Source organism: Corvus kubaryi, unplaced genomic scaffold, assembly GCF_017639235.1.
Source record: "Corvus kubaryi isolate FWS band 111438036 unplaced genomic scaffold, C.kubaryi_AGA036_p1.0 41171, whole genome shotgun sequence".
Lineage (NCBI taxonomy): Eukaryota > Metazoa > Chordata > Aves > Passeriformes > Corvidae > Corvus > Corvus kubaryi.
Window position 1 is genome coordinate 1 of NW_024581235.1, and position 23,930 is coordinate 23,930.

Consider the following 23,930-nt stretch of genomic DNA (forward strand, 5'->3'; position numbering starts at 1 on the left):
CCTCGCTCACTAAGCGCTGCCGCAGCGCGGACAGCGGTACCGGGCCGCGCCCCGGGCTCCGCACTCCGCGCACGGCCCCGGGGCCCGCATGGCCGCGCCCGCCGCTTCCGCTTCCGGTCAGGGCTGCTAATCCACCGCCGAGCGCCGCCAGCCAGGCGCGCTTAATGCATCGCCGAGCGCAGCCCTACCCGGCCCCGAGCATTATATGGAGATATTTCGAGATATGTTTATAAATAGATAAATATGGAGAGATATGTGGATATAGATATACAGAGAGATAGCTCTGCATATGGGGAAAGAAGGAGGGAGTGGAGAGAGAGATGTATATACTGAGATGGATATAGAGAGAGGAATAGATACAGGCACATATAAAAGATATAAATAGATGTAGGTATGGAGAGATGGGTGATAGATAAATGATAGATAGATACATGGGTACACAGGCACGTAGGTACAGAGAGAGAAAGAGATGAGGAAACAACAGGAAAGCAAAGAAACTGGAAAGAAAACTCCTGCAAACTCCAAGGGCTGGTGTGGGTGAGCTTGTGTGTGATGAATGTGAGAACATCATCACTCCGTGCATTTTCGTGGAATTTTATTGCTGTACGTTGATGAAATACCACAGAGCAGCAGCTGAGCAGTGCAGAACCAGAAACATGAGCTGATGTCACAACATCTATCCAGTCCAGGCTTCTAAAGAAATTTAAACATTAGATTCTCCTAGGAAATATCCCAGTGTAACTAAGAATAAGCATCCATCTCCATTGGGATCTGACAGAATAATATCTACTAAATAAATACTCACTAACCAACTCTTTTCTTTTTTTTTTTTTTTTTTTTTTTTTGAGAGGGAGGAGTTAAGACCTTTTTCTTTTAGAAAACATCTGGCCTTGACATTTTTATTTCTTTTTGAACAGGCAACTGGACTGCAGTTGTGATCCTGAAGAACCCAGCCAAGGTTTTCACCCAGAACAGTACAAATTTCACACACCACGGACTCGAGTGCACCCCTATAAGCAGAAATATGAAAGTGTAGCCAAAATATCTCACAAAAACACCTCATCCAGCAATTAAAATTACAGCAGGGAAACAGTGCTGAGTGCCCCTGTTCATAGAGACCCACCCAGCAGTCAGAGTCACATTTTGCCTGACTAAACGAGAAAGTAAAACACCATTTCCCCCCAAATTACTGGGAATTTTGCAGCTGTTTAACCCTCTTCAGAGCCACAACCCACACGAGAGGGAGGAGAGCGCAGCGAGCGCGGCCCCAGCCTGTTCCCACACAGAGTAAACACCGCTAATGGAGTTATTTTTACCTGCAGGAAAACAGCTCCCCTGAGCAGCCGGGCAGAGCGGGGTGCCCGCCGCTGGCAGAGGCACAGGGAGGATCCCCCAGGCTTCATCCCCCATCCCACCACTGCCTGGGCTGCTTTCTGCACCCCAGCAAGGGAACCGTGGAGCTGCCAAGGCTGGGAAAGACCTCTGAGACCATCGAGTCCAACCATTCCCCACGTTCACTGCCAAACCAAGGTGCTCAAGGGCCTCAAGGGCCTCAAGGGCCACGGCCGCGCGTTTTCCGAGTCCGCCCGAAGGCGCTGCAGGGGTTTGGCTCCCGTCTGTGGCCCGTGCTGGCGCGGGGCCGTCCCCAGTTAGATGTTCTCAATGGTGCAGGCTCGGACGCGGTTGGTGGGGAGGCACCGCAGCGCCCTGAGCTTGGCGCCCAGCGTGCGCAGCCGGAGCGTGTAGACGACGGGGTTGCCCAGGCAGGTGATGGTGATCAGCATGGCCGTGCAGTTCCTGAAGATGTAGACCCCGGGGTAGAGGTCGATGTGGCACCGCTGGTTGGTGGCGTCGAAGATGACCCCGATGAAGAGCGGGGTGTAGGACACCAGCGCCAGCAGCCAGATGGAGATGCTGGTTCTGGCCACCTGGGTCTCTGCCGACTTGTAGGTGCCCGTGGCTTGGCCACACGCCTGCATCCTCAGCTTCCTCTTCCTCAGGATGATGATAATCCTCAGGTAGGTGAACAGAGGGACGATGAAGGCCACCACGACGTTGGGGACGGCGATGAAGACGAGGTAGTTGACGCAGAAAGGGCTGTAGAGCACTGAGATGCTCCTCTCTGCGTGCAGACAGTTCCAGCCCATCAGCGGCAGGCAGCCCAGGGAGAAAGCCAGGACCCAGTTGATGAAGACCACGGCGATGGAGTGGTTCCTGGCCACCCTGAACCTCGTCCTCATGCTCTCAGCCACGGCCAGGTAGCGCTCGATGCCGATGCTCACCAGGTTGTAGATGGTGGACAGAATGGACGTTGTGTACAGGGCATAGGGAGCCAGCATGTCCTTGGAGCCAAAGATGGTGATGTCGGGGTTGGTGATGAACAGCGTGGAAATCCAAAAGCCAGAGAAGCTGGTGAAGAGGTCAGAGACAGCCAGGTTGCAGAAGAGGATGGAGATGGGCTTGTGCAGGTCCCTGGTGGCCAGGCGGATGAAGATGACGGTGCAGTTGAAGATGACGGAGGCGACATTGATGGTCAGCTGCGGGATGCCCAGGGCGAGCACCAAGTAGTGACTCCAAATCTTGGTGTAGTTGGCAGAGCAGTTGGGGAATCCATTCATGGTGGAAAATCCTCCTTTCAGCCCCTAACGAGGTCGGCTTTGCTCATCCCATACTCCCTAAGAGCTCCCACCTCGATCCGCGGGCGCAGAATCACTCCTGACACGCAGCTCCTGCTGCCACATCATCATCGTGAGAGGGATTAAACTTTAACCAGGTGTGGATTTAAATGCTTTAAATTGGGTGGCCAGCTCGGGGCTCTGCTGCTCACCACTGAGTTGCTAGGATAGCCCAAACTGCAGAACACATCTACCACATGGATGAGCTGCTGAAAGCAACCTTTGACAAGAGCAAAGCCTGGCCAGGGCCTGGGGAGAGGAGTGGCCACGTCTGCAGCTTAAAATCCTTCAGTGGTATTCTAAAATGGAGTGAAGTGAATTTGGCTTTAACTCACAAATTAATTAGATCATGAAGGATTAGAGAGTCAGGAAAGGGGGAGCAGAATTTTGTGGGTTTGGAGGGGGGAGTGTGTGACTGAGGGAGATGAAATAAAACATCAGTGCTGTGTTATCAACCCGGACCCCAACAGCCCAGAAAATGCCCTTTTCCCACTTAATTCTTGCAAGAGAACGTAGCTAAAACCCAACAGACATCAGCACCCATGCCTTTGCCACAGGATGTTTTGTGTTTATTTAATGTGGCTTGTTCATTAATAAACAACCATCAGTATAATTTTATCTTTTCTTTCTCCACCTTTTTAAATGCAAATGATTTTTGAGAACTCGACTGAAAATAGTCGAGATTTGGCGGGGGGGGGGAAAAGCTCTCGGGACACACATTCCATGCTCTCAGCAGAGGGCACTGCTGGAGTAAAATACAGGGTACCAGTGGGAGCAGGGAGATTTTAAGCAGCTGAGCAGTCCAGGTGAGCAGGACAATTATCCAGGTACAGCCACGTTATTTATTCTGATTTAATTCTTATTTTGTTGTTACCTTGCCAAGGGATTCATCTTCATTGGTCACAATTTTCTACCACGGCCGTGCCAAGCAGCTCAGCTGAGCTCCCACATTCAGCACTGATCATTGCAGCAGCAACTGGGAATCTGTGAACTCTGATAGCTCTGCCAAATTAAAAATGTAAGAAAATTAGGTTATAATTCTGAGTTTATAAAGGGGAATTCTAGGGCTTTTTTTTCTATTGAAGTGTGGGAGAGCATATTCGGTTTGATGTGCAGTTAGTATGCCCAGGTTTTGTGTACTAGGAATACTTTAATTAATACACTTTTTTACCCATGAGGATTATACTTTGTACAAGACTAAGTAAGCAATAAGTGTTTCAAATGGTCACAAGGGAATGATCACATAGAAATAAGGGCTGAGAATCGATCAATCAAGCCTGGGGGTGTTTGAACATCCTACAAAATACTCCTCTCCCAGTGTCCCAGATAAACCACCCTTTGTAATCCCAGCTGGTGCAGCCCTGGCAGCCACACCTCTGGTGTGAGGTTGCTGCTGAACAAGGGCCCCACTATTTCTGTCACCTCTGTGCCAGCCCAGCAAATCCCTTCACTCGCAGCAGAAGTGGCAGCACGGCCCAGGGGGGCACAGGACACCTGGGATGAGCAGAATATCCACAAAGCAAAAGGGCTTTGAAAATATCCTGGCGGCTAAAAATAACTTATCTGTGAATTTGGGCTCCAAAGTGCTCCAGATATTCTTGAAAACGCTGCTTGAAGTTGCTCTAATTTGAAAATTCGGTGTTTGAGCACAAAACACTAAATGATGTGAGAGCAGAATGTAATTAAAGTAATATCAAGTGGTATAAATAGCTCTCCACAAAAGATTTGTAATCTGATTTCCCTAATAGAATTGCATACGAATTAGCATAATGTTGCTGGATTAAGGGACACAATAGTGTGGAAGCTGCTTTTTTAGTGGGCTTTAATATACAGAAACCCCAGATTCATGTATTCCAACCCTCTGTGATACAGCTGCAGCTCCCAAAACCAGAGGAAAAGTACTTTAAAATTAAAGCCCAACCTCTTCATGGAACAACCTCTACTCAAGGGCATTTTCTACTCCCCCATTCCAGGAACTGTGCAGCATTCCCTGTATTTACCCTCACCCTACACTTGGGAGGAAATTGTTATCTGCATCCTATAAATGGGGAAAGAACGATGCCATTGTTTCTTTAAGGTGACACAGAATTCCAGGGAACTCAATCCAATCTCCAGGATCTCAGGCTGACACCTCAAACACTGACTGTACCTTGCTGTGGGCAGCCTTTGATTTATATTTATCTTGATTTCACCTTCTGCAACTTTTTTTTTTTTTTTTTTAGTTCTGTGATTGTTTTTACATTTCTTTATCTGAACGCCCAACTTGTTTTGATGAATGTGTAAGAAATGGCCTCATTTTGTAGAATTGTCTGTTGATTGTGCCTGTGGAGAAGACAATAACCACTGACCATGGTGAAGAGACTGAGAAAGAGGCACGAGAGGCTTCAGGCTGAATTTTTAGTGCCGGTTCAAGTGGCTGCTCTGGAAAATCCAAGTCCACCCACCTGAGCTTGCAGCCTCAGAATTGCCCCCAGCTGCAGCTCTCAGCCTCCAGTGGGATCCACAAGGGCTCAGAACAAGAGGCCCCAGCTGGGACATGCCAAAATAAGTTCCAAAACAGGGAATTGGTCCAGGAGCTGAGCCCCAGCTCTGCACAGTAACCCTTGGACAGCTCCCACCCTCACCTTGGGGCGAGGCGCAGCAGCCCCGTGTCCTTTGTGCTGACAGCTCAGGGGAAACTGGAACTGTGCCTGAAACCAGGAGAAAAGCAGCAGCCTTGTGACGGAAATAGGAACCCCACAGCACAGGGAGGAGAAGGGTTGAGCTAGGGGTGATGTGGTGTCACTCGCAAAGTCGTGTACACACAGGAAAATCCAGGTTCTCAAAGGATGAGGGATTTCTCTTGCCCTGCTTTCTTCCCTGTCACATCCTCCCTGAACTCACACTCAATTCCTGACGCCAGAACTTGGGAAACGTGATGGCTCTGCTTTCTCCCAGTTGTCCCTGCACTCAGCTCTGCACTGTCACCACGCTGCAAACACCAAACCTGGGCCAAAAAATGTCAAGCAACGTGAGCAGCTCAGCAGAATCATTCCACGAATCCAAGTTTCACTGCCATGAGCTTCAGCAAAGCTGTGGGATCAGAGTACCCATCTGCCCAGCCTCTCAATGGGCATCATGAGGCCTGCAAGGAAGAAAGAGTCAGGAAAGGGAGTAACAAATAAGGAGCCTATTTATCCAATTTATGCTTCAATTTATGCAGATTAAAGCCTTCCTTTCTGGAGAGGAAGACACAAATTGGATGTATGATCTCCTTCCAAGATTTTTTGGAGCTGTTTTGAAAAGAGAGAGCTCTCTCCTCCCCCCCAGCCTCTCTCCTGGGGGAAATTTTGCCTCCCAGGTTTGGAGTGATCCCTTTGCAGAACCTGGAGAAACCTGGATAAACACCTGACACCAGGTATGTGGCAAACAAAGCCTCTCTGCTGATCATTTGGGTGTGAAGAAGGCAGAATAAATCTTATCCCTGCTCCCAGCTGTTCCATGGAATGTGCTGGTGCTGGAACAACATTCCCAGTACAGCAGACTCAGGGAGAATCAGCGCCAGCTCACGTTTGCACATGGAAGATGAAGCTTTAATGTTTCTGCTTCACCGAGAGCGCTGAAATTCCAGATTTCCTGTTCAGTGGCGTGGGAACTCTAATGAGTAAAATGACAACACACAACTAAATGGAGAGCACCTTGTGTTTTCTCACTCTGCAGGGTGGGATTCCCAATCACCCACTGCTAATCACAAAACCCATCTGTGTTTTAAATCCCTTGGAAGTGCTTCCACTGCAGGGACAATCCCTCCTGGCTCAGCTCATCTCTGACCAGGGTTTGGACTCGAGCCAGCCTCACCCTCTCAGCCTTTCCTGCTGTGGCTCTCAAGGCCACAAAATAGGTGCAGTTTTCACTGGATTTGATATTCCCACTTGTCCTTCCCTACCCTGTAGCTGCCAGGAAAAACCAGCCTGGAATTCAGCGATCTGCTGTCGTCCCCTGCTTTGCTTTGTGTCATCTCCTCTGACCAAGATCCTCTCATGTCTTCGGGTTCAGTGTCCAGAAGTCTGTGTGTAAAATGCACCCAGTTCTTGATGGCATCATTGCACCTCAGGGCAGTTTGGGTTCTGAAAGGGATCAGAACTACCCTGAAGTGCAACGATGCCATCAAGAACTGAAAACCAAGCACCTTTCAGGGGAGTTTCTTTAGAAAAAAAATAAAAATAAGGAGATCAAATGATGCCAGCCCTGCTTATATAGATTACAGGGTTTGTAAGGAAAGGGAATGCCTTTCTCTGAGTATGTCTTCACTTTCAAGCACAAACAAAGTCTTGATTAACGTGATTGCAGTGCAGTTTATTACCACTTTGATAATGACAGGCTGGGAGGTTAAGAAACAAGGAGAAAGAAAAAAAAAAAAAGAAACAAATCAAGATTTGGTCTTGATTTTCAAGACCAAAACTTCTAACCTTCATCTTTCCAATCCTGAGCAGAGGACTACACAGAAATAAAACAGAAAAAAAAAACCAAGAAAAAAAAAAAAAGACAGAGGTGTTGGTTCAGCTCCCCAGTGAGGACCATCCCATCCCAAGGAAGAGGGAATTGTCTCTTGGATGCCCTTGGAGGCTGCCAGCGCCTGGCACCGCCCTGCTGCTCTACGTGCTCAGCATTCACCTGGCTCCGCAGAGACCTCCGCGCTCGGAAGTGACAAAATGCCACGAATTCCCTCATTGTTCCCCCCCTGCAGTCATTATTTACCTCATCCCCATGTGCGAGGCAGATCGGCGTCTGTGCAGCCCGGAGCGGCCGAGCGCAGGATGGAAAAACACTCGGCGGCAGCTCTTCATTGCTGGGATGTTGTTTACAGCCGCGTTTGTGTGAATAGAGGAGCTGCTGCGAGTCGGCTGGGCGGGTGTCACTGTCACACCCTGAGCCCCTGCGACCCCTCTGTGACTGCAGCAGGGCCGGGGCAAGGCAGGGAGAGTTTTCTGGGCTCCTTTTTATCGAACTCAGCCTGTGCTGGATGACTCGGCACGCTCAGATCAGCTGCGGTAACCTCGCATCACTCTGTCCATCCCTCACGGGCTTCCTGCTCCTCTCCCACCCAGCCCAGCTTTGGGGTTGTACCCCATGGACATTTGGGGAAGAAGTTGTTTCGCTGCCTCATTTGCTTTCCTCAGCTGGATCAAAATCCACCCCCAGAAGTCCCAGAGATGATCCTGTGTCTGTGATAAAGCTGTGTCACTTTGTTGAACATAAGGTCTGAGTTGGCCCATAATCATGTTTAATTCCGAATGTGAAATTAAAAAATTTAGATAGGAAAACAAAGGGGACAAAAAAAAAATATTTGTATATATATCATACTACAGCAGCAGAAGCAGAAAGTTAAGAAAAAGGATTATTAAAAAAATTTATCATTACTTAATTACGTACGTAAGGTGTTGTATGTCACCTAATAAACATTTCCTGTTGCTGCACATGGAATTCCCATTTTCCAGTCCCACAAATCAACTCCAATCCTGTTTGGAGAACTGCGAGGCAGAAATGAGGGGGACTTGGGGTTTTATTTGTTTCACTGGGTTTTTTTTAAAGGAAACATTAACTTTAACACACGTATTAATTGAATGTCATGGGGCTGCCAGGAGAAAAACTCCAGTAAATAAAAACATCACATTTTACTCCTAGGCTGCCAAACCTGTGCAGGTTGCAAAGCCTCAGTTATTCACCAAAGGCTCCTTGCTCAGTGCCAGAAAGCCTCACTCCTTTTGCCATTCACTTTGGAGAATGAATAAATTCAGGCAAATCAGGAGCAGGGCAAATCTGGAGAAATTACAAAGGGGAGGAGTTCACCTTCCTGCTATGGCTTTCAGGTCTGTCCTGGACTACTTACTCCAGTATAAAACTGAGAGCAGAAATATGATCACATCCTGAGGAGTCTAATCAATTCTGGTTTCAACACTGAGCCTATTTAAAATAGAGAATGGAATTGCTGCTCCTTGCTCTGCTCTCCCTGCACATTCTCAAGACAGAGGCAGTAGGTAAGTCCTTCCCTGCTCTCTCTAACCCCGTGTTAAGGTTACTCTCATTTCTGATTTCTTTCTGGCTATCAGGACATACAGTGAAGGCTCTCTGATTCTTCTCTATGGTAAATGAAGGATGATGTATTTATTTCTCTGCCTTTTATTATTTGTGGTAAATTATCAAGGATAGGCTTTTCTCATGAATGAATGAGTGCTTTGGGGGTTTCTTTTCACCTTTAGAGATTCTATCTGCCTTCCTCCTCCAAGAAAAATCAATGAGCTTTGACTTGATCTCTCTACGTTATTATGTACGTGCATTTAAAATACCAAAACACAATTTCTTTATCTTTTAAACTCCTTTAAACTTGAAAGAAATCACTTGTTTGAATTTTCTACTCCCTTTGCTTTGCTGTGTGTGATCCAAGATGAAATTCTGCTGAGGGAGAAAGAACAATATGTCTTTGCTGCATCAGCCCAGCAGCCCCATCTATTTTTGCTCCCTGGGCACTATAAGTACACTGTGCACTTAGGATGGCTCAATTAAATAACGATCTATAATTAGGATTGAAAAATGCAGAAGGTATTTTTCCCCTCCTTCTATTCAGTCAGAAACGCTGCAACACTGAATAAATCCCCTCTCCTATGCAAATGCCAGCGCAGAGCCTCGAAATTAAACACTGCAGCTCTTGAAAGTGCCGAGGGGTTCATTGTTTGCACTAAAATAGAGCAGAGTGCAGGGAGGGAAAGAAGGATCCAGCATTATCAGGGGGAAGCGCTGCGCTGAGATCTGTTCAAGGGAGATGGTTTAAAAGCAGATCAAGGTTCAGAGGTGCTCTGGGTTCATTTCTCTGCTCTTAATTAATTCTCCATCCCTCAGCAGCTTGGCTTTTCCAGATTCTTACCTGGCAGTTCCAGTCCCTTCCCTCTCCTTCAGTCCCCGGTTCGGGGGTGTTCTCTGTGCAGGGGCTGCCCACACGTGGGGCAGGTAAACAGGAATGCCAAGAGCCTTTGCTTTTCCAAAGTCTGCGACTCGTGTTTGCCTGCTATTGATTCCTGGCTCTTGACACTTTGCTAAATTTGCTGCCCCATTACTGGGGAAACCCGAAAGACTCTCTAGAAAACCTTTGTGCCGTTATTAGATTAGTGTCATTAATGAGGGTGTATCTCTTTATCAGAAGGAAGTAATACAGGGAATGCATATATGGTATTTTTGAGGGCATTTTTTGTCCTCCACCCACCCTGATTATTTTCACGTATTTGCCTGAGCAAGGACCAAATTATGCAGTCATTAACACACGAGAAACTTGCTCTCTCCACCAAACCTTTCCTCAGGCAGAAGCTCCACAGGATACATTTTATTAACTTAAAGGCTACGCATTTCAAGAAATGTCACTTTTGAGAATCAGCTGAAAGAAATCCTTTCTTGTTGTACTCCTTTTTTTTTTTTTTTTTTAAATAAGCATTTCTTCCCTGTCTTGCCACTTCTCAGAACCAGCCTGGGTGATCTGCACTGATCAGCTCATTTAACCCACCTCCACCTGGGCAGTTCATAACTCACCACACTGAAAAGTCAAGTGACTGATTGCTAATCTTTTAAATCGCTGCCAGCCTTGTCTTAACAGCAAAGCACCTGTGGTTTAAAATTAGGATTAACAGTCCTTAGAGGGCTTTCTAAGGAAGGAAGGGTCATTATCCCTGTGGTGGGAGAGGGAAACTGAGGCACCTAGTGCAGCCATCTGCCCAGAGATCAAACCATCACCCTCAACCTCTGTCCAGCCCCTCATCCTCTGGCTCATCCAGATCGCAGCAAGTTCCATTTACAGCTGAACTGATGCACCTCAGGTTTCTTCTCTGGTTCCTTTGAGAGCTCAGGGACCCTCTGGAGTTGTTTTGGGGGAAAAGAGAGACAAAACGTCTGCAATTTCCAACAGGAATAGTCCAAACCTTGTGAGAGTGAGGCTTTATTACTGTGCCATTCAGAGAGCAGGGATATCCATCCATCCATCCATCCATCCATCCATCCATCCCTCCAGCAGCTCTGGGGTGGGGTTACAGCAAGCTCCAGGTGTTACTGAAAATTAATCTTCTTCAGTGGGAATGGAATGAACCCCAGCACGTTTTAACCTTTTGCTTTATCACAGAGCAGGACTCAGCCATGAGGAGACAAATCTCCCACAGTCCATGCTCTGGTGCTCCAAAAGATTGATGCCTGATAGGACATTCCTCTAATTTAGATGAGATTAGATTCCCCTAATTTTCTATATTTCTGCTCACATGCTTTTACCCTTCACAACCATTAAATTTCCATAACCATGCGGACATTGACGTCAGCACCAATTCTCATCCTGAGGATTCCTCAGGGCCATTCAGGTACAAAAAAACCCTGAGAGCTCCATCAGCAGCTTTAAAAAAAAAAAAGATGCTGTGACTTCTTCCCTTTCCAGTTCTAATGGTGTGTTCTAATCTGAGCACAGATTTATGGCTGGGCTCCAAATCCATTTTTGGGCTGGCAAAGTTGGGATGCTGCTGCACTTGGACGCACTCTGGGATGAAAAGTTGCATTTTCAGCTGATTAAAAAAGGAGGATAATCAATGCAATGTAAGACCTGGAACACAGAGAAAAGGCAGTGAGCCATAGGAATTATGGAATTACCCATGTGAGGAGTTTAGGGCCACCTCTGGTGTTTCCATCAGGTCTGAATCCAAGCTGCCCCTTCCCCAGGCATGAGGATGAATCCTGCTCTGTTTTATCCTTGGTTTCCCCGAGGGAGCAATGCCTGCATAGACACCAAGGTTCCTGAGCACACAGGGCTTTGTTCAGCTGATCCTCCCCAGGCTATCCCAGCTCCAAGAGCCCTCTGCTCCCTGATTCTGGTGGCACACAAGGCGCAGGGACAGAGAGACCCCGATCCCATTCCCAGAACTCCTCAGGCTCAGCCTGGCTGGCAGGAGGACACCACAGCCATCAATCCTCAATGTGCTGCATCACCTCCTCCTCCTCCAGCATCCCAGGGCTCTCTGCTGCTGCTCCTCAGCTCCAGGGCAGGACAGGAGCGTGGCAGAAGCTGCACACAGCAGGTGACAAGTGACACTGCTCCGCTCTCCCTTCTCCCACAGCAAAATATCAGCTGAGGGTTGGGATATCCCTTATCTGCTCCAGCTGTGCCCTGTGGTACTGCAGAAAACGGGAGCCACGGATCCTCCTGGCTCTTCCACTGAGATGATGAAGGCTGGAAGCAGAAAAGCCTTTGACACTTTCTCTCAGCTGTCCAAAAAACCAACACAAGCTTTTAGGTCTCCTAGAAGAGCTGCAGAGTCCAGGGTCTGTCTGTGCAGGCTCTTTTCCCTGCTTGTGGCATTGCAGGAGATGCTTTGTTGTGTTCCAGAATATATCCAATGGCCTGTTATTAGATTTTTTGACATATTTTTAGCCACAGGATCAGCCATCAAAAGCTTGGCATAAAAGACTGCAAAAGGCCAGCAAAGCCACCAAGTGATTTGTTTGAATTCAATTTTAAAAACACTTTAAAAGAAAGAATTCTGAATTGCATTTTATTAGACAAAGCAAGGCAAAACCCCTCACAGAAGGAAATCACCTTAGCCCTGGATACTCATTTTTTGTGAAAGCTTCTGTCTTTGATACAGGACATTTCTGAGGGCACGTATCCACAGCAGAGTATCACAGGTCACAGCTAAAAACCTTCCCCTCACCCTCTGACACAAAGGAAGTCGTTTGCAGATGTTAATAGGGCACATCCAGAATCCTCGAGCCTCTTTGGATTTTTCCTGTAGTTTGTAAGTGCTCCAAAGACCTCATTGAGCGTGTGATTTATGTGTGCATGTGCAAACTATAAACACTGCTCGCATCAGATGCTTGCAAGGCTTCACCACCACAATAAAACTGATTTTCAGGGCTCACTCTCCATCATATCCTGCAGCAGATGTGCATGAAGATGTGTATCACAGGGAAAAATAAAATTCCAGGTTGAAAGTGCAGAGCAACAAATGGCCATGAACACTTGTGGAGACACACAAATCTCGACGTGAGCTTTTGGAACTGATTTTGTCTGTCAAAGGGGCTGACTGGGGCTTCCTGAGGATGTGTAATGCTCAGGAATGTATAAATAGTCTCATGTCTATATGCTCAGTTTGTGCTCAGCAATCTCATTAATTTGAAAGACAGACTTAGATAACAATTGCTTTTAACTTGCTTTGTCTTTTGTACTAAAAATAGAAAAAAAAGCTACAAAGCCAGCTAAAAATAGGGTGAGCCCAAGACAAGCCAAACCTAAAAATAAACCACATGCAAACCCAGCTTTTGCCATTTTCGTGGAAAAGGCTGCAAAGGTGACAGCAGGTTTTGAGGATGGATTTGAGAACCGAGGACAACCGGGCAGTGAGAACTCTGGCACTGAGGGCACCCCGGGCTCTGGGAATCCAGCCCTGGGAGCACCGGGAAAACAGGGAATGGTCAGGCAGGATGTGGCTGAAAGGGTGTCAAGAGGCTAAAGGGACAAACAAAGGGCTCAGCTGAAAGAGAGAAGGGATTTGAATTAAAAAGCAACACAGGATATTCCTGCTGTCGCAGGCTGCTGGTGGCATAAAGGTCACTCACGCTCCCAGCGGCTCAATACATTCAATAAAAACAGCTGGCAATATATAAAATGAATAAACCCGAGCCACTTTATCAGAGGCACAAACAGAGGCTGTTTAGCCCCTGTTTTAGTGACTCTTTAGTGCACACGAACAGGTTAAAAGGGCATTTTCTGCCAGCCTGCCACCCCTGTCCCTCAGCACCCCGAGCACTCCGGGCTCCCAGCAGCTCCGAGCAGGGCAGCAAGCAGGGCACGAGTAGGAGAAAGAAGATTTCGGAACTTTTACGGAATTCAGACAATCTGAGCATGATCCAAAGAGCTGAAGGGTCTTTTCCTAGATCACACAATAGCACCTTGGCAGGGCTGCTCCCAGCCTGGCCCCCAGCCAGCAGCACCGTCCTGTCCCGGGTCAGTGGACAGGAGAGGGAGTTCTCAACTGCAGGGATGTTTTATTTTTGTTGCCTCGAGCTTCCAAACGAGGCTTGATAGCGAAAACAATTGAAATCGTTTACAATAAAATGAAAACAATACGTAATTGTATTGTTTTTTCGGCCACCCCCGTGGCAAGAAGCGACTTTGCTCAGGAAACCAGTTGTAAATTCGAGGAGGAAGAGGCAGAGATAAGTGGGACTGCTCACGTGCCAAGAGAGACTCCCTAAATTGAACTGTTCTGACCTCTGTGGAGGAAGAGCCAGCCCAGTCCAGCCCTACTCTAAATTAAACCAAATAAAGTCAATGTGGGGATGGTACGGGACCACTTAAATCAAGGATCCATAACAAAATGTAAGGGCAAGATTTAATTGATAATAGAGCGATCCAGGTGTGCATATCTCAATCTCTATCTCTATATCACAGCAGCGATTCCAGCACCTCAGCTACAAAAACAAACCAAAAAAACCACCCACCCCTAAAACAGCGAAAGCCCCACTTTCTGCTGCATTTTTCCAGCAATAAAATAAACAACAGGAAAAAGAATGTGGGAGCTGAGGTTTGATTGAAAGAGCAGTGAGGATGGGATCTGAGGGGTCCCCAGACCTTGTAAAAAAGAGGATTCAGAGGGAGATTTTGAAGTGGGGGTGGTGGGAAGGTGAAGAGAGAGAAGGTTGTCAAGAGATGGGACAAAAGATGCATGAAGCCAGGACAGGAATTACAGATTAAGAGGGAATTATTTGGATGTTGTAAACACCAGGGAAAGAAAAGAATTGTTTAGGGCGGTTCAGTGATATTTCTAGAAGTGATGGGATGCAGATAAGGAAGTGGAAAATGTAAGCAATTAAATAGGAAACATTTCCTGACAGTGTGGACTAATAGACTGTGGAAAAGTCTTCTAAGGGAAGTGGCAGGAGCCGTTCAGACAATTAAAAGTGGCCTGGACAACATGCCTGAGGGCATAATCATGCCTAAACCCACGGAGATCTTCCCTTCTTGCTTCGGAAAGAAAGCCCCAAAGCTCAGGGGAAGAAAGAACCATTGTAATCCAAGGTTCCTATAGGGAGGGAAGCGTCACATCCGACTCAGATAAAATCCAAATGCAAATTTTCCTCTTCAGGGACTTGTGTGGTTCCTCCTGAGCAGTACCCACACAAAAGATCCTGATCCCCAATGTTCCATGGCTGCCAATCAAAAAAACCCCTAATTCACAATAAACATGAATGCACTGTTTGCTCAGGCATTCTGTAATGTTTAATTAACACTTTCTTTAAAAACTTCAAGGACCTTTTCCTTATGAAATGCTGAATTTATGTGCTGTTCTACTTCAGTGATACCATCCAACCACAAGTGTGATAATGACTCGATGGAAAACACAGTTCTTGCCTTGTTCAGAGACATCAGGAATTTGGTGGAAAGCTGCAAAAATCAGACACTAATTATTAAACACTCCTGAGTGCTGGATGTGAGGCAGCTGTAGCCTCACTGAGGGCTGGGTTTTTTAAATTCAATTTTATTTTATTAAACTTTTTCTCCCCATCATCAGGATGCCCAGGCTGACAGATTTTGTATGTTCATGTCTCAGTTTACTGAGATGTGATTGAAACCCACAAGTTCATTTGAGAGAACTTGCCAGACACCTGTTCAGGCAGTAAAAAGTCAGTGATTTCTTTGTTTGACAAGGGTGGGACGTGGATTTGCCACTGAAAGGCTCCATAACCCATTCCCATTCCCTCTCTGGCACACAGACACTGATTCAGGTCCACCAACAGCACAATCTGGGGATGATTCCCTTTCCCTCGAGGTCTGCTGTGGCTCTGTTTGATTTTTGTGGTTTAAAAGCTCCACAGCCTTGAACCCCAGGAACCTGCTGCCCTCGCTCCCAATTGTGGCTCAGATCACCTGGAAAATTGGATTTGCATTGCAGAAGTGCTTTGATGTCCGGGCCACGCTCCCACTCCATTGCACAACCCCGGTGAAAGCTCCTGGAATAGCCCAGCCTGGAGCTCTCACCTGCCAGCTTCCCCCTCTGCTTTCCATCCCAAAGACTTTGGGAGCAAATCCTTCCAGGTTATTCCTGCTGGGTTATTCCAGTTTTTTCCTCCTGAAGGTTTGTTCGTGTGTAAACTGCCAAGAAACTCCCAATCCCGGGGTGCTGGGGTTGTCGAAGTTCACGCTGACCCCTGAGCAGCTGCCAAAAACACACCTGGAGTCTTTCATCCATGCAAAAAGCACACGTGGAGCATGCCCAGGCTGTGTGGAGAACAGCTCACCTGGAATTCTCCAGGCATTTATTGATTAGAATATTGATTAAGGCACTTGGTGACATCCTGGGCTTGGAACTTTGCTGTTGCCCAGTGGGGATGAGGAAAAGCTCGGAGCTGCTGGAGCCCAGGCCACTGTCCTGGAGAGAAAAATGCAACAATAAGGGCTGGGAAGTGAAGTTTTGTGTGTCTGCCAAAAGAATAAAACCTTGTCAAAGCCATTTTTTGGATAATTAAGGAAATATTAATGGAACGACAACAGAGAAATCCCTGCAGTTCTTACCACACAAAAAAAGCAAAGTTTGCTTTTCTTCCGAGTCTTGCTAAACTACAAAGTGAGGCAACATTGCTTGTAGTTTTCAGCAGAAGTTTCGTTTTTCTGAAAGAAAAAGCAAAACTCATTTTTTAAGATTGCTTATTGCCACCAGGTCTCCCTCTGTGCCACAGCTGCTCAGGTTTTATTCCAATTCTCTATAACTTCTAAATCCTTAATAGATGGATCTATTGTTATGCCACTGATATCAAGATAAAAGTGTTAAAAGGCATTCTGAGCCTCCCAGCAGGTGTGTTACAAATTACAAATTAAGGTAATTACCAGTCAAGTGACAGGGCTCCTCCATAGTTGTCCTTAAAATTGATTAGCCATTTATTAAAATGTCTATAATTTACTAATCCCAAGCAAACAGAAGGTGTGGTATTAATCATTATTATGAGAGGGTTTGAATTGTTAGGGATTAAATAGCCAAAGAGAACTATTCCTGTCAAAGTCAATTTAAAGTTTAGAATAAATAAAGAGCCACTGAAACAGCTTGGGATAAACAAAACAGCCCCTACTTTCCTAACTAGATCAACACATAAAGTTAAATCAGCCCTTGTCCTCTGAATTTTGTATTTCTTTTGACGATGAAAAAGCGAAATGCAGATGTTCTGCTGCAGAATTTTGCATCCATCCATGTGGGAGGGGTCCTGGCTGAGTTAGACCAAAGATCCTCCAGGGCGTGCAGGAAGTGAGATCCTTCATTTCTCAGAATTCCTCACCAAGTAACCTTTAAAGGAGTTCCTGGAATGGGGTGAGATAAGTCCTCTTGCATAAGTGAATTTACAAGTCTGTGAAAGGCTGACAAGTGCAGAGCTGATAAAAGGAAATTTACTTTAACGCTGTGTATATTCAAATGTGGAACTTACTGCCTCCAGAAGTTGAGGAAGCCAAGGTTTGAAAATCAAACTCTTTAGGACTGCAACCCATCCAGAATTCTGATGATCCAGAGTCCTAAAGATTCCTGCTAGCACTGGTTTTGGGGGGATATAAAATGATTTATGAGAGACCAGGAGGAGATCTAGAGAGGGCAGAGCTGCCAATCCATTTCCCTGCTGCACTTTGGGGGCACAATCTGTTCAGATTTTCATTCACCTGATGTTTTTATTTAATTTTTTTTAGTGGGAGGCCACTGGTGCTATCGGTCCCAGAAGTGTGAGCTGCCACAGTGTGAAGGTACTGCCAAGAAATTTACTTTTCCAATCACATTGGAGATTCTTCTGCTTTGCAAAGGGGCTCTTGAGAGAAATAATGCAAAAAAATCACACAACTCAGCCTTTAATTCACCATAGTCACATTATTTGTGACCATGTCAGTGCTAAAGAGGGTATTTTGAAGATCTCAGTGTCTGTGGTAATTCCTCATTTTGTGTCAGTAAGGATAATGTAGAAATGTACAAATAAATGTAAATATACAAATGTAAAAGTAACCCCAGAAGTTAGGGTGATGTCTCCAATTTCCCAGTTTGGTTGGGTGGTTTGGCTTTCTCAAGGATTTGCTGTCTACAGGGAAAAAAAAACCAAATAAATTTTCTTCATCCCTAAACAGATCCTCTTCAATGGCATCAGATAAACAGGGCCTGCAAAGGCAGCAGACAGTCCCCTGTGAACATTGTCACCCGAAATGTGGTTTATGACAAGAGCCTCAAGCCCCTGACTTTTGAAGGGTATGATATGAAGGGGTCTGCCAAGTGGGACGTGGAAAATAATGGCCACACAGGCAAGTACTGCCCAAGCTGCTCTTGTGGGATTGGGTTGGGCCTTCCCTCGCTCCTTCCACGTCCCTGGAGGACAGCAGGGAAGCACAGATGAGGTCCCACCCCTCTGTTTCGGAAGTGGAACTCCCAGAACACCTCTGGAGCCAAAGGTGTCTGGGAAGTTTGTGGGAATTATCAAGTTTTGGGGTTGTGGACAAGGCCCTTGAGCATCTCAGCAGGAACTGGTTCTGTGCAGAAACAGAGCTGGACACCCCAACCCAAACAAAGTCCAAGACTGGGGGCAGGTGGGCAGAGGGGTCCAGAACAACAATTTGGGCGGAGTTTTATCATTTTCTGCTGAAACTCCTTCGTTTCTGGGCTTCTCCTTTCCACCTCTTGCCTCTGCACAAAGAACTCTGCTGGAGAAAAGTGTCGTGTGGGAAAGTCTTTCACAGTGCTGTGCCTTATTAGCTCTTTAAATAATGAACTATATTCTTCTCAGATTTAGCTCTGTTTTCTCTGCACACGGAAATTATCTAACATTGATCAGCTACTTAGTGAATCAGTAAACAGTGAATCAATGAACAGTAATTCAGAACTGCTCCACTTCCTCCACCTTCCTTCACAATGCTGAGGATGCTGCTCCAACAAAATTATGTTCAATTACTTCAACTTTAAAAATAAATCTGTGCTCTATTTTTTTTTTTTTTTTAAAGTTACCTGTCGGTGTTCTTAAAATCCTGGATGGGTTATTTTAACTGCCAGGTCCTTAAAGCAGAAAGTAGCAAGTGGCAAATATTTCCTGATTTCAAAGGGAAAGGTAGGAAGGCACCTGGGGAGATTTTAATAGCCAGAGATTCTAATTTAAAACATTGCTATTGTGGCAGACCACAAGAAAAAGGAATGTTTTGACTTTTCACTCATATATGGATTAATGACTTTCCCATTACAGGGTGATACTCCAGGATGTCCAATTACAGTCCCTCTTACACCAAAATTAATATTTATAAGGATAGCTCATAATTCTCATCTTCCCCAGCCATGCATAAGGATTAGGGGTTTAATCTGGGCTTTTAAAATCTCTTCTTTCTGAGGGTAACCAATTCCTGTGCTAAACGAGAAGGTTATTGCTTAAATTACAGCTGCAATTAGAGGCTGCAGGTGAGATTAGACCCTCATTATCTTCCATGATGGGCACATAGCAAAGGTCGCTGTCTCAAAGGTCTTAAACTAAATAAACAAAGCCCACAAAGACATCTGACTCATCCATTTACAGATTAAAAAGCAAAGGAACTAAATGACTCATGCACTCTCCAAGTTAATTCGGAATTCAGAACAGAAATGAAATCTCTGGGGCTGCAATCCAGAATTTTCCTATGCAAAGAAAAGTGCTGTGCTTAACGTGGAGGTCTTACAAAGTAAAATTTTAAAATATATCTCAGATATGTATGATTTAGGCTTAAATCACAGCACTGCTCAAAATTAAAACAGAAAATCTTTAAACCCTGCCCAAAGGAAATGTTACAGTGCAGATAACAGGAGATTAAAAGGATGGTTAAAACCCAAATAAACTGGGATCAAATTTACTTTGATAAAGGGGGTTTTCTTAGAAAGAAATGAAGGAATATTGGGTCTTCTGAGAGGTGTAAGAAGCTCAGACTCCACAGGTCATAATGGTTATAATTCATCTCAAATTAATCTCAGCTATGATTTTGTAAGAGTTTGGTTTCTGCAGAGCAGAATTTCTGGAACACTCAGTCTGAAAAGCCAAGCGAGAACTTGAAGATAAATTTGAATCTCAAGAACATCTCTGCTCTCACATAGTGTTAATGTAGGATCTGATCTTCTCCTTTAAAACAATTCATGGATTTTTTTTCCCTCCCAGTTAAAGTGACACTAAACACATCCCCTAAAGTCGGAGGAGGAGGTCTGGGGAGAAAATACAAGGCAGTAGAATTCCATTTGCACTGGGGAGTCCCAGGTGAGCCACAAAGCATCCCTGGCTCAGAGCACAGCATAGATGGAGAGAAATACCCCATGGAGGTAGGTGAGACTGCGTGTGGGTCATGGATTTCACTCCAGAACTCTGGAATTTTGAGATCCTATTGGCTAGTTCCCCTAGGGAAGTCTGAGGGTGGAAATAATTGCCCGTGGCTGTTGTGTTCCAGCTTCACATCGTCCACATAAGAGAAGATGTTTCAGATGTGACAGAAGCCAAGAAAACTCCAGATGGTTTGGCTGTGTTGGCCTTCTTTGTAAAGGTAGGCAGTGAAATTTTCAATTGCCCCTCTCAAGTCCCAGCCAGCAGTTTGGCTGAGGGATTGTTTATGTCAATATTTTATGTTTATGTCAGGTACAGTAGCCCAAGAATTAAGCCTCCCTATCTTCTGCAGGCATTCTGCCAGCACTGAGTTCCTCTACCCTTTCCTACATCCTGCTTGCTGTTATTTTTTCTTGTGGCCCTTTTCTGTTTTATTCACCACTAATTAAAAGCAACCACTTGTAGAGAAATACACGATGTGGAATCAACATATTTCCCTTTCAGGCTGACGAAGAAAATAAAAACTATGCAACTCTGTTAAGTGAATTAGAGAATATTAAATACAAAGGTAAGACCCTCGTGTCAGGGATTTCACAAGCTGTGCGGGGTGAAGACAAATGTGAGCCAAACCTGCAGCCACAAGCGTTACAAGGGATCTTCCCCCGTGGTTTTTCCAGGGCAATCAGCACAGATAGATCCTTTGCCACTGAGTTCTCTTCTCCCACCTGAGGAAGACCTTGGGAGGTACTATCGGTATGAGGGGTCCCTCACCACCCCTGACTGCTACGAGGGCGTCATCTGGACGATATTTGAGAAGCCAGTTGAGCTCAGCCTGCCCCAGGTGAGTGGCAGAGGGACAGCCTGGAGGTTCTGCTGACGCCGCTGCGTCCCTCAGCTGCCTGCCCTCAGTGTGACATCTCAGCTGCCTTGTTCCCCACACACACTCTCTTGGCATCAGCCTAAACGTGCTCCCCGGTGCCAGCTGATCTACCCCATTAAATCATCCCTCAGAAAATGGCAGGAAAGGGGCAGGAAGGGGAAATGACGGCATGAGGAGAAAGCCAAGAACACCCCCCAGGTCAGCGCCCAAGCTCAGCGCTTCGTCAGCAGCACTTCCACTGCTGCCACCTGCTCACTCCCAAGTTCCACGGCTTTTCTCCTGTTGTCAGGACAGCAGAACAGAATAATTCCAAATCCAAAACTTGAGCCCATTAACATCAGCATTAAGCAGCTCGTTTTTGACCTGCAGGCAGGAAGAGGAGACGGAATTATGAGTGCTTGGAAAACACAGATTGTGCAGAGATTGCACAGCCTGGCCCAGAGCCAGCGCTTGTATTTCAGTTCCTTAGAGTGTGCTCTCAGTGTGCTCGCAGTGCCCCCAGCACAGCCCAGTGTCACTCAGTGCAGCCAGGAATCTGAACAAGGACAGAATTCCTGGTGCTCCTGCCTTGTGTCACCGTGACGTGGGGATGGGCCCGGGGCCGCGTGCGTCAGGGGCTCTGGGGAACCAGCCCTGGAGCTGCACAAAGCATTTGGCTCCCACAGAAAGGAAGTGCCCGTGATTTCCAAGGCTGAAGGAGCCATCAGTTGGTGACCTCTCCAGCAGCCTCTGCCACGGCGCTTCCTGCAAGGTTTAATGCACCCATTAAACCCTTGGGTTCAAAAACAGAGCCAGGCACCGCAGGTTTGCAGCACAACAACTGCCAGAGTCCTCTGGCATAAAGATTTAACAACCTGTTCTGTTTTGCAGCTGTCCCAGTTCTCAGCACTGCACTTTGATGGGAAGAACTCCACTCCCATGATGGAGAATTTCCGGCCGGTGCAGCCCCTGCAGGACCGCAAGGTGCTCTGGTCCAGTGCCAGCATCCCCCTGCCCACGGCAAAGCTGCTGCTGCTGCTGCCTCTGCTCTGCAGCCTGAGCTCTCTGGCCCACTGAGCCTTTCTCACCTCGTTCAGCATCCTGGTCCTTCATTTGATGTTATTTTTGCTGTTCTCAGTTCTTTGTCTCAGCCTCTCATGAATTGTGTCCCAACACAGAATAACCTTGTCCTCCTCCAGACATTAACCAAGGACTTCTGTGCTGCTCTGGTGAAACCCAAACCATCAGAACTCAAAGGAACTGTGAGATAAAGCAATGAAAAATTCAGTTTTAAAAGCCAAAACACTTAGAGAAAGCCTTAGGCTGGATTATCCTGTAGTTTTAACCCAGCACTGGAAGGAGCTGCACAGAGAACCTTCGGGAGGAATCTGCTCTTAAGTGCCTGTGAAGGGTTGGTTTGGAGCATGTTTACATTCAGATCTGACAGGGAAATGTGGAGCAATTCCTATAATCCCACATTGTCCTACCTGAAGGTACAACACAGAGCAAAGATGAAATGCTCACACACAGCTGAGCAGCATCTGCCTCATCCCTTCTAGGGAAGGGCACTCACCCAACACTTCAATCCCTCCTCCTTCCTTCAGAATATCTCAGCTCATTTCAGATAGGGACACTGGGTTCCTTTCACCTGATCTGACTGGGGCTATCAGGTTCCTCTGTTATTTATTCATCCTTCTCTGGGATGCCATGGCCAATGTGATGTGCTGGGAAGCAACAGGGAGGCTCATCCCCACCTACCAGAGGCACATCTGTGGAAATTCCTTCTCTTTGGAGGGCTGCTTTTGAAGCAGGAGACTCTGAGGATCCTTTATAGTTCTTATTTGCCTAATAAAATAGGACAGTTCAAGAAATGGCTCTTTCTTATATATACATATATATATATTTCTTTTACATATAGAATTTTTTATAGTAGCATACCTGCAATATTCACATAAGGTCAAGATTCATAGTTTTTTCCAAGAAGATTGTGATTTGCACCAATTCCTTCAGATCTTACCCAGTGACTGATAGAAAATACCTTGGGAAATGGGGTTTCCATATATTATTCCAGTTTTCTCTCTGAAGGGGGATGTAACATTTCTCTTTGGCTAGTGCCATATAACATGTTACAGCTTCTTTTAGGATTTTAGATTTTGGCCAAATTGAAATAGGATTTCATATTAGCAGACTTGTATTTTTTTTTCTTTAAGGGCAATGTTTGCAGAGATGACTTTATATATTTTCAGGAAAATCCTGGCAGTGAGAGCAACCACAGCTCACCAAAGTGGGGGGAAATTATTTTCATATTAATCAATCATAAAAGCTTTAAAAACCCCCAACATGGGAAAGCAAATGAATGTATTTAAGTTTAAATGAAAGATTAATACTTTAACTGTATTTTTATGTAATTGAAAATCTTTGGAGGAGCAAACAGAAATGAAATATTAAAGGTGAACAACAGACCTATATTTCAATTGTTCTGAGTTTTTATTTCTTTTGTCCTTGCTGAAGGGGAATCCACAAACTCTGTCAGAAGAGAAATGTGACTTTTTCCCCCCCTGTTTTCTTCACAATATTTAGGGTTGGGTTTAGGGCTGGGTTTGCATTTCTGGGACAGGGGGCATGGATTTGCAGCACCTTGGGATGTTTCTACTGTCAGCAGAGTTCTGGGGCTCTATTTCACACCCTCAGGGTGTTCTCTGCACAGCAGATTCCTGGAGTCTGGCACCTTGCCCAGGTGTGCAGGGCTGGTGCCCAACCACACCCAGCTCCCCAGACAGGGAACTCCTCAGGATACCTGAGAAATGCCCTTTGCAAGAGCCACCATCTGTCTCCCTTCAGATTACTTCCTCAATTCTCATTTCACAGGCAGCTCTCTAAAGGCTGGAATAAAATCTGGAGGATCTAGCTCAGCTGTCATTTACTGCCAATGATAAATGATAAATCACAGGGCACAGCCCTTAATTACAACGTGGGAGCATCTTATTTACTGTGAAATAGAGTAAAACATAACTAAAAGGAAGAACAAAACCTGCTGGAAAGAGGGTGAGTCCTCT

General features: G+C 46.0%; 2 protein-coding genes across 5 annotated transcripts; one reads left to right on the top strand and one right to left on the bottom strand.

The window, feature by feature from the left end:
- Positions 1–578: 578 nt before the first annotated feature.
- Positions 579–7,987, bottom strand: LOC121672194 (lysophosphatidic acid receptor 1-like). 4 transcript variants are annotated; one of them, XM_042044763.1, is made up of 4 exons: positions 7,413–7,987; positions 5,662–5,799; positions 3,550–3,677; positions 579–2,974 (listed from the first exon to the last, which is right to left on the bottom strand). In XM_042044763.1, the coding sequence occupies exon 4, from the start codon at positions 2,616–2,618 to the stop codon at positions 1,650–1,652; it is 969 nt and encodes a 322-aa protein (XP_041900697.1). In that variant the 5' UTR covers positions 2,619–2,974; positions 3,550–3,677; positions 5,662–5,799; positions 7,413–7,987; the 3' UTR covers positions 579–1,649. The 4 variants fall into 4 exon arrangements, with proteins under 4 accessions (XP_041900697.1, XP_041900693.1, XP_041900696.1 ...); XM_042044759.1 differs by having other exon boundaries at positions 5,559–5,799; XM_042044762.1 differs by lacking the exon at positions 5,662–5,799.
- Positions 7,988–8,486: 499 nt separating this feature from the next.
- LOC121672193 (carbonic anhydrase 4-like) lies at positions 8,487–23,342 on the top strand. The gene is made up of 8 exons (XM_042044758.1): positions 8,487–8,692; positions 17,401–17,454; positions 17,827–17,997; positions 19,860–20,017; positions 20,143–20,235; positions 20,520–20,583; positions 20,693–20,856; positions 21,766–23,342. Exons 1-8 carry the CDS (start codon positions 8,635–8,637, stop codon positions 21,949–21,951), a joined length of 948 nt encoding a protein of 315 aa, XP_041900692.1. The 5' UTR covers positions 8,487–8,634; the 3' UTR covers positions 21,952–23,342.
- Positions 23,343–23,930: the final 588 nt, after the last annotated feature.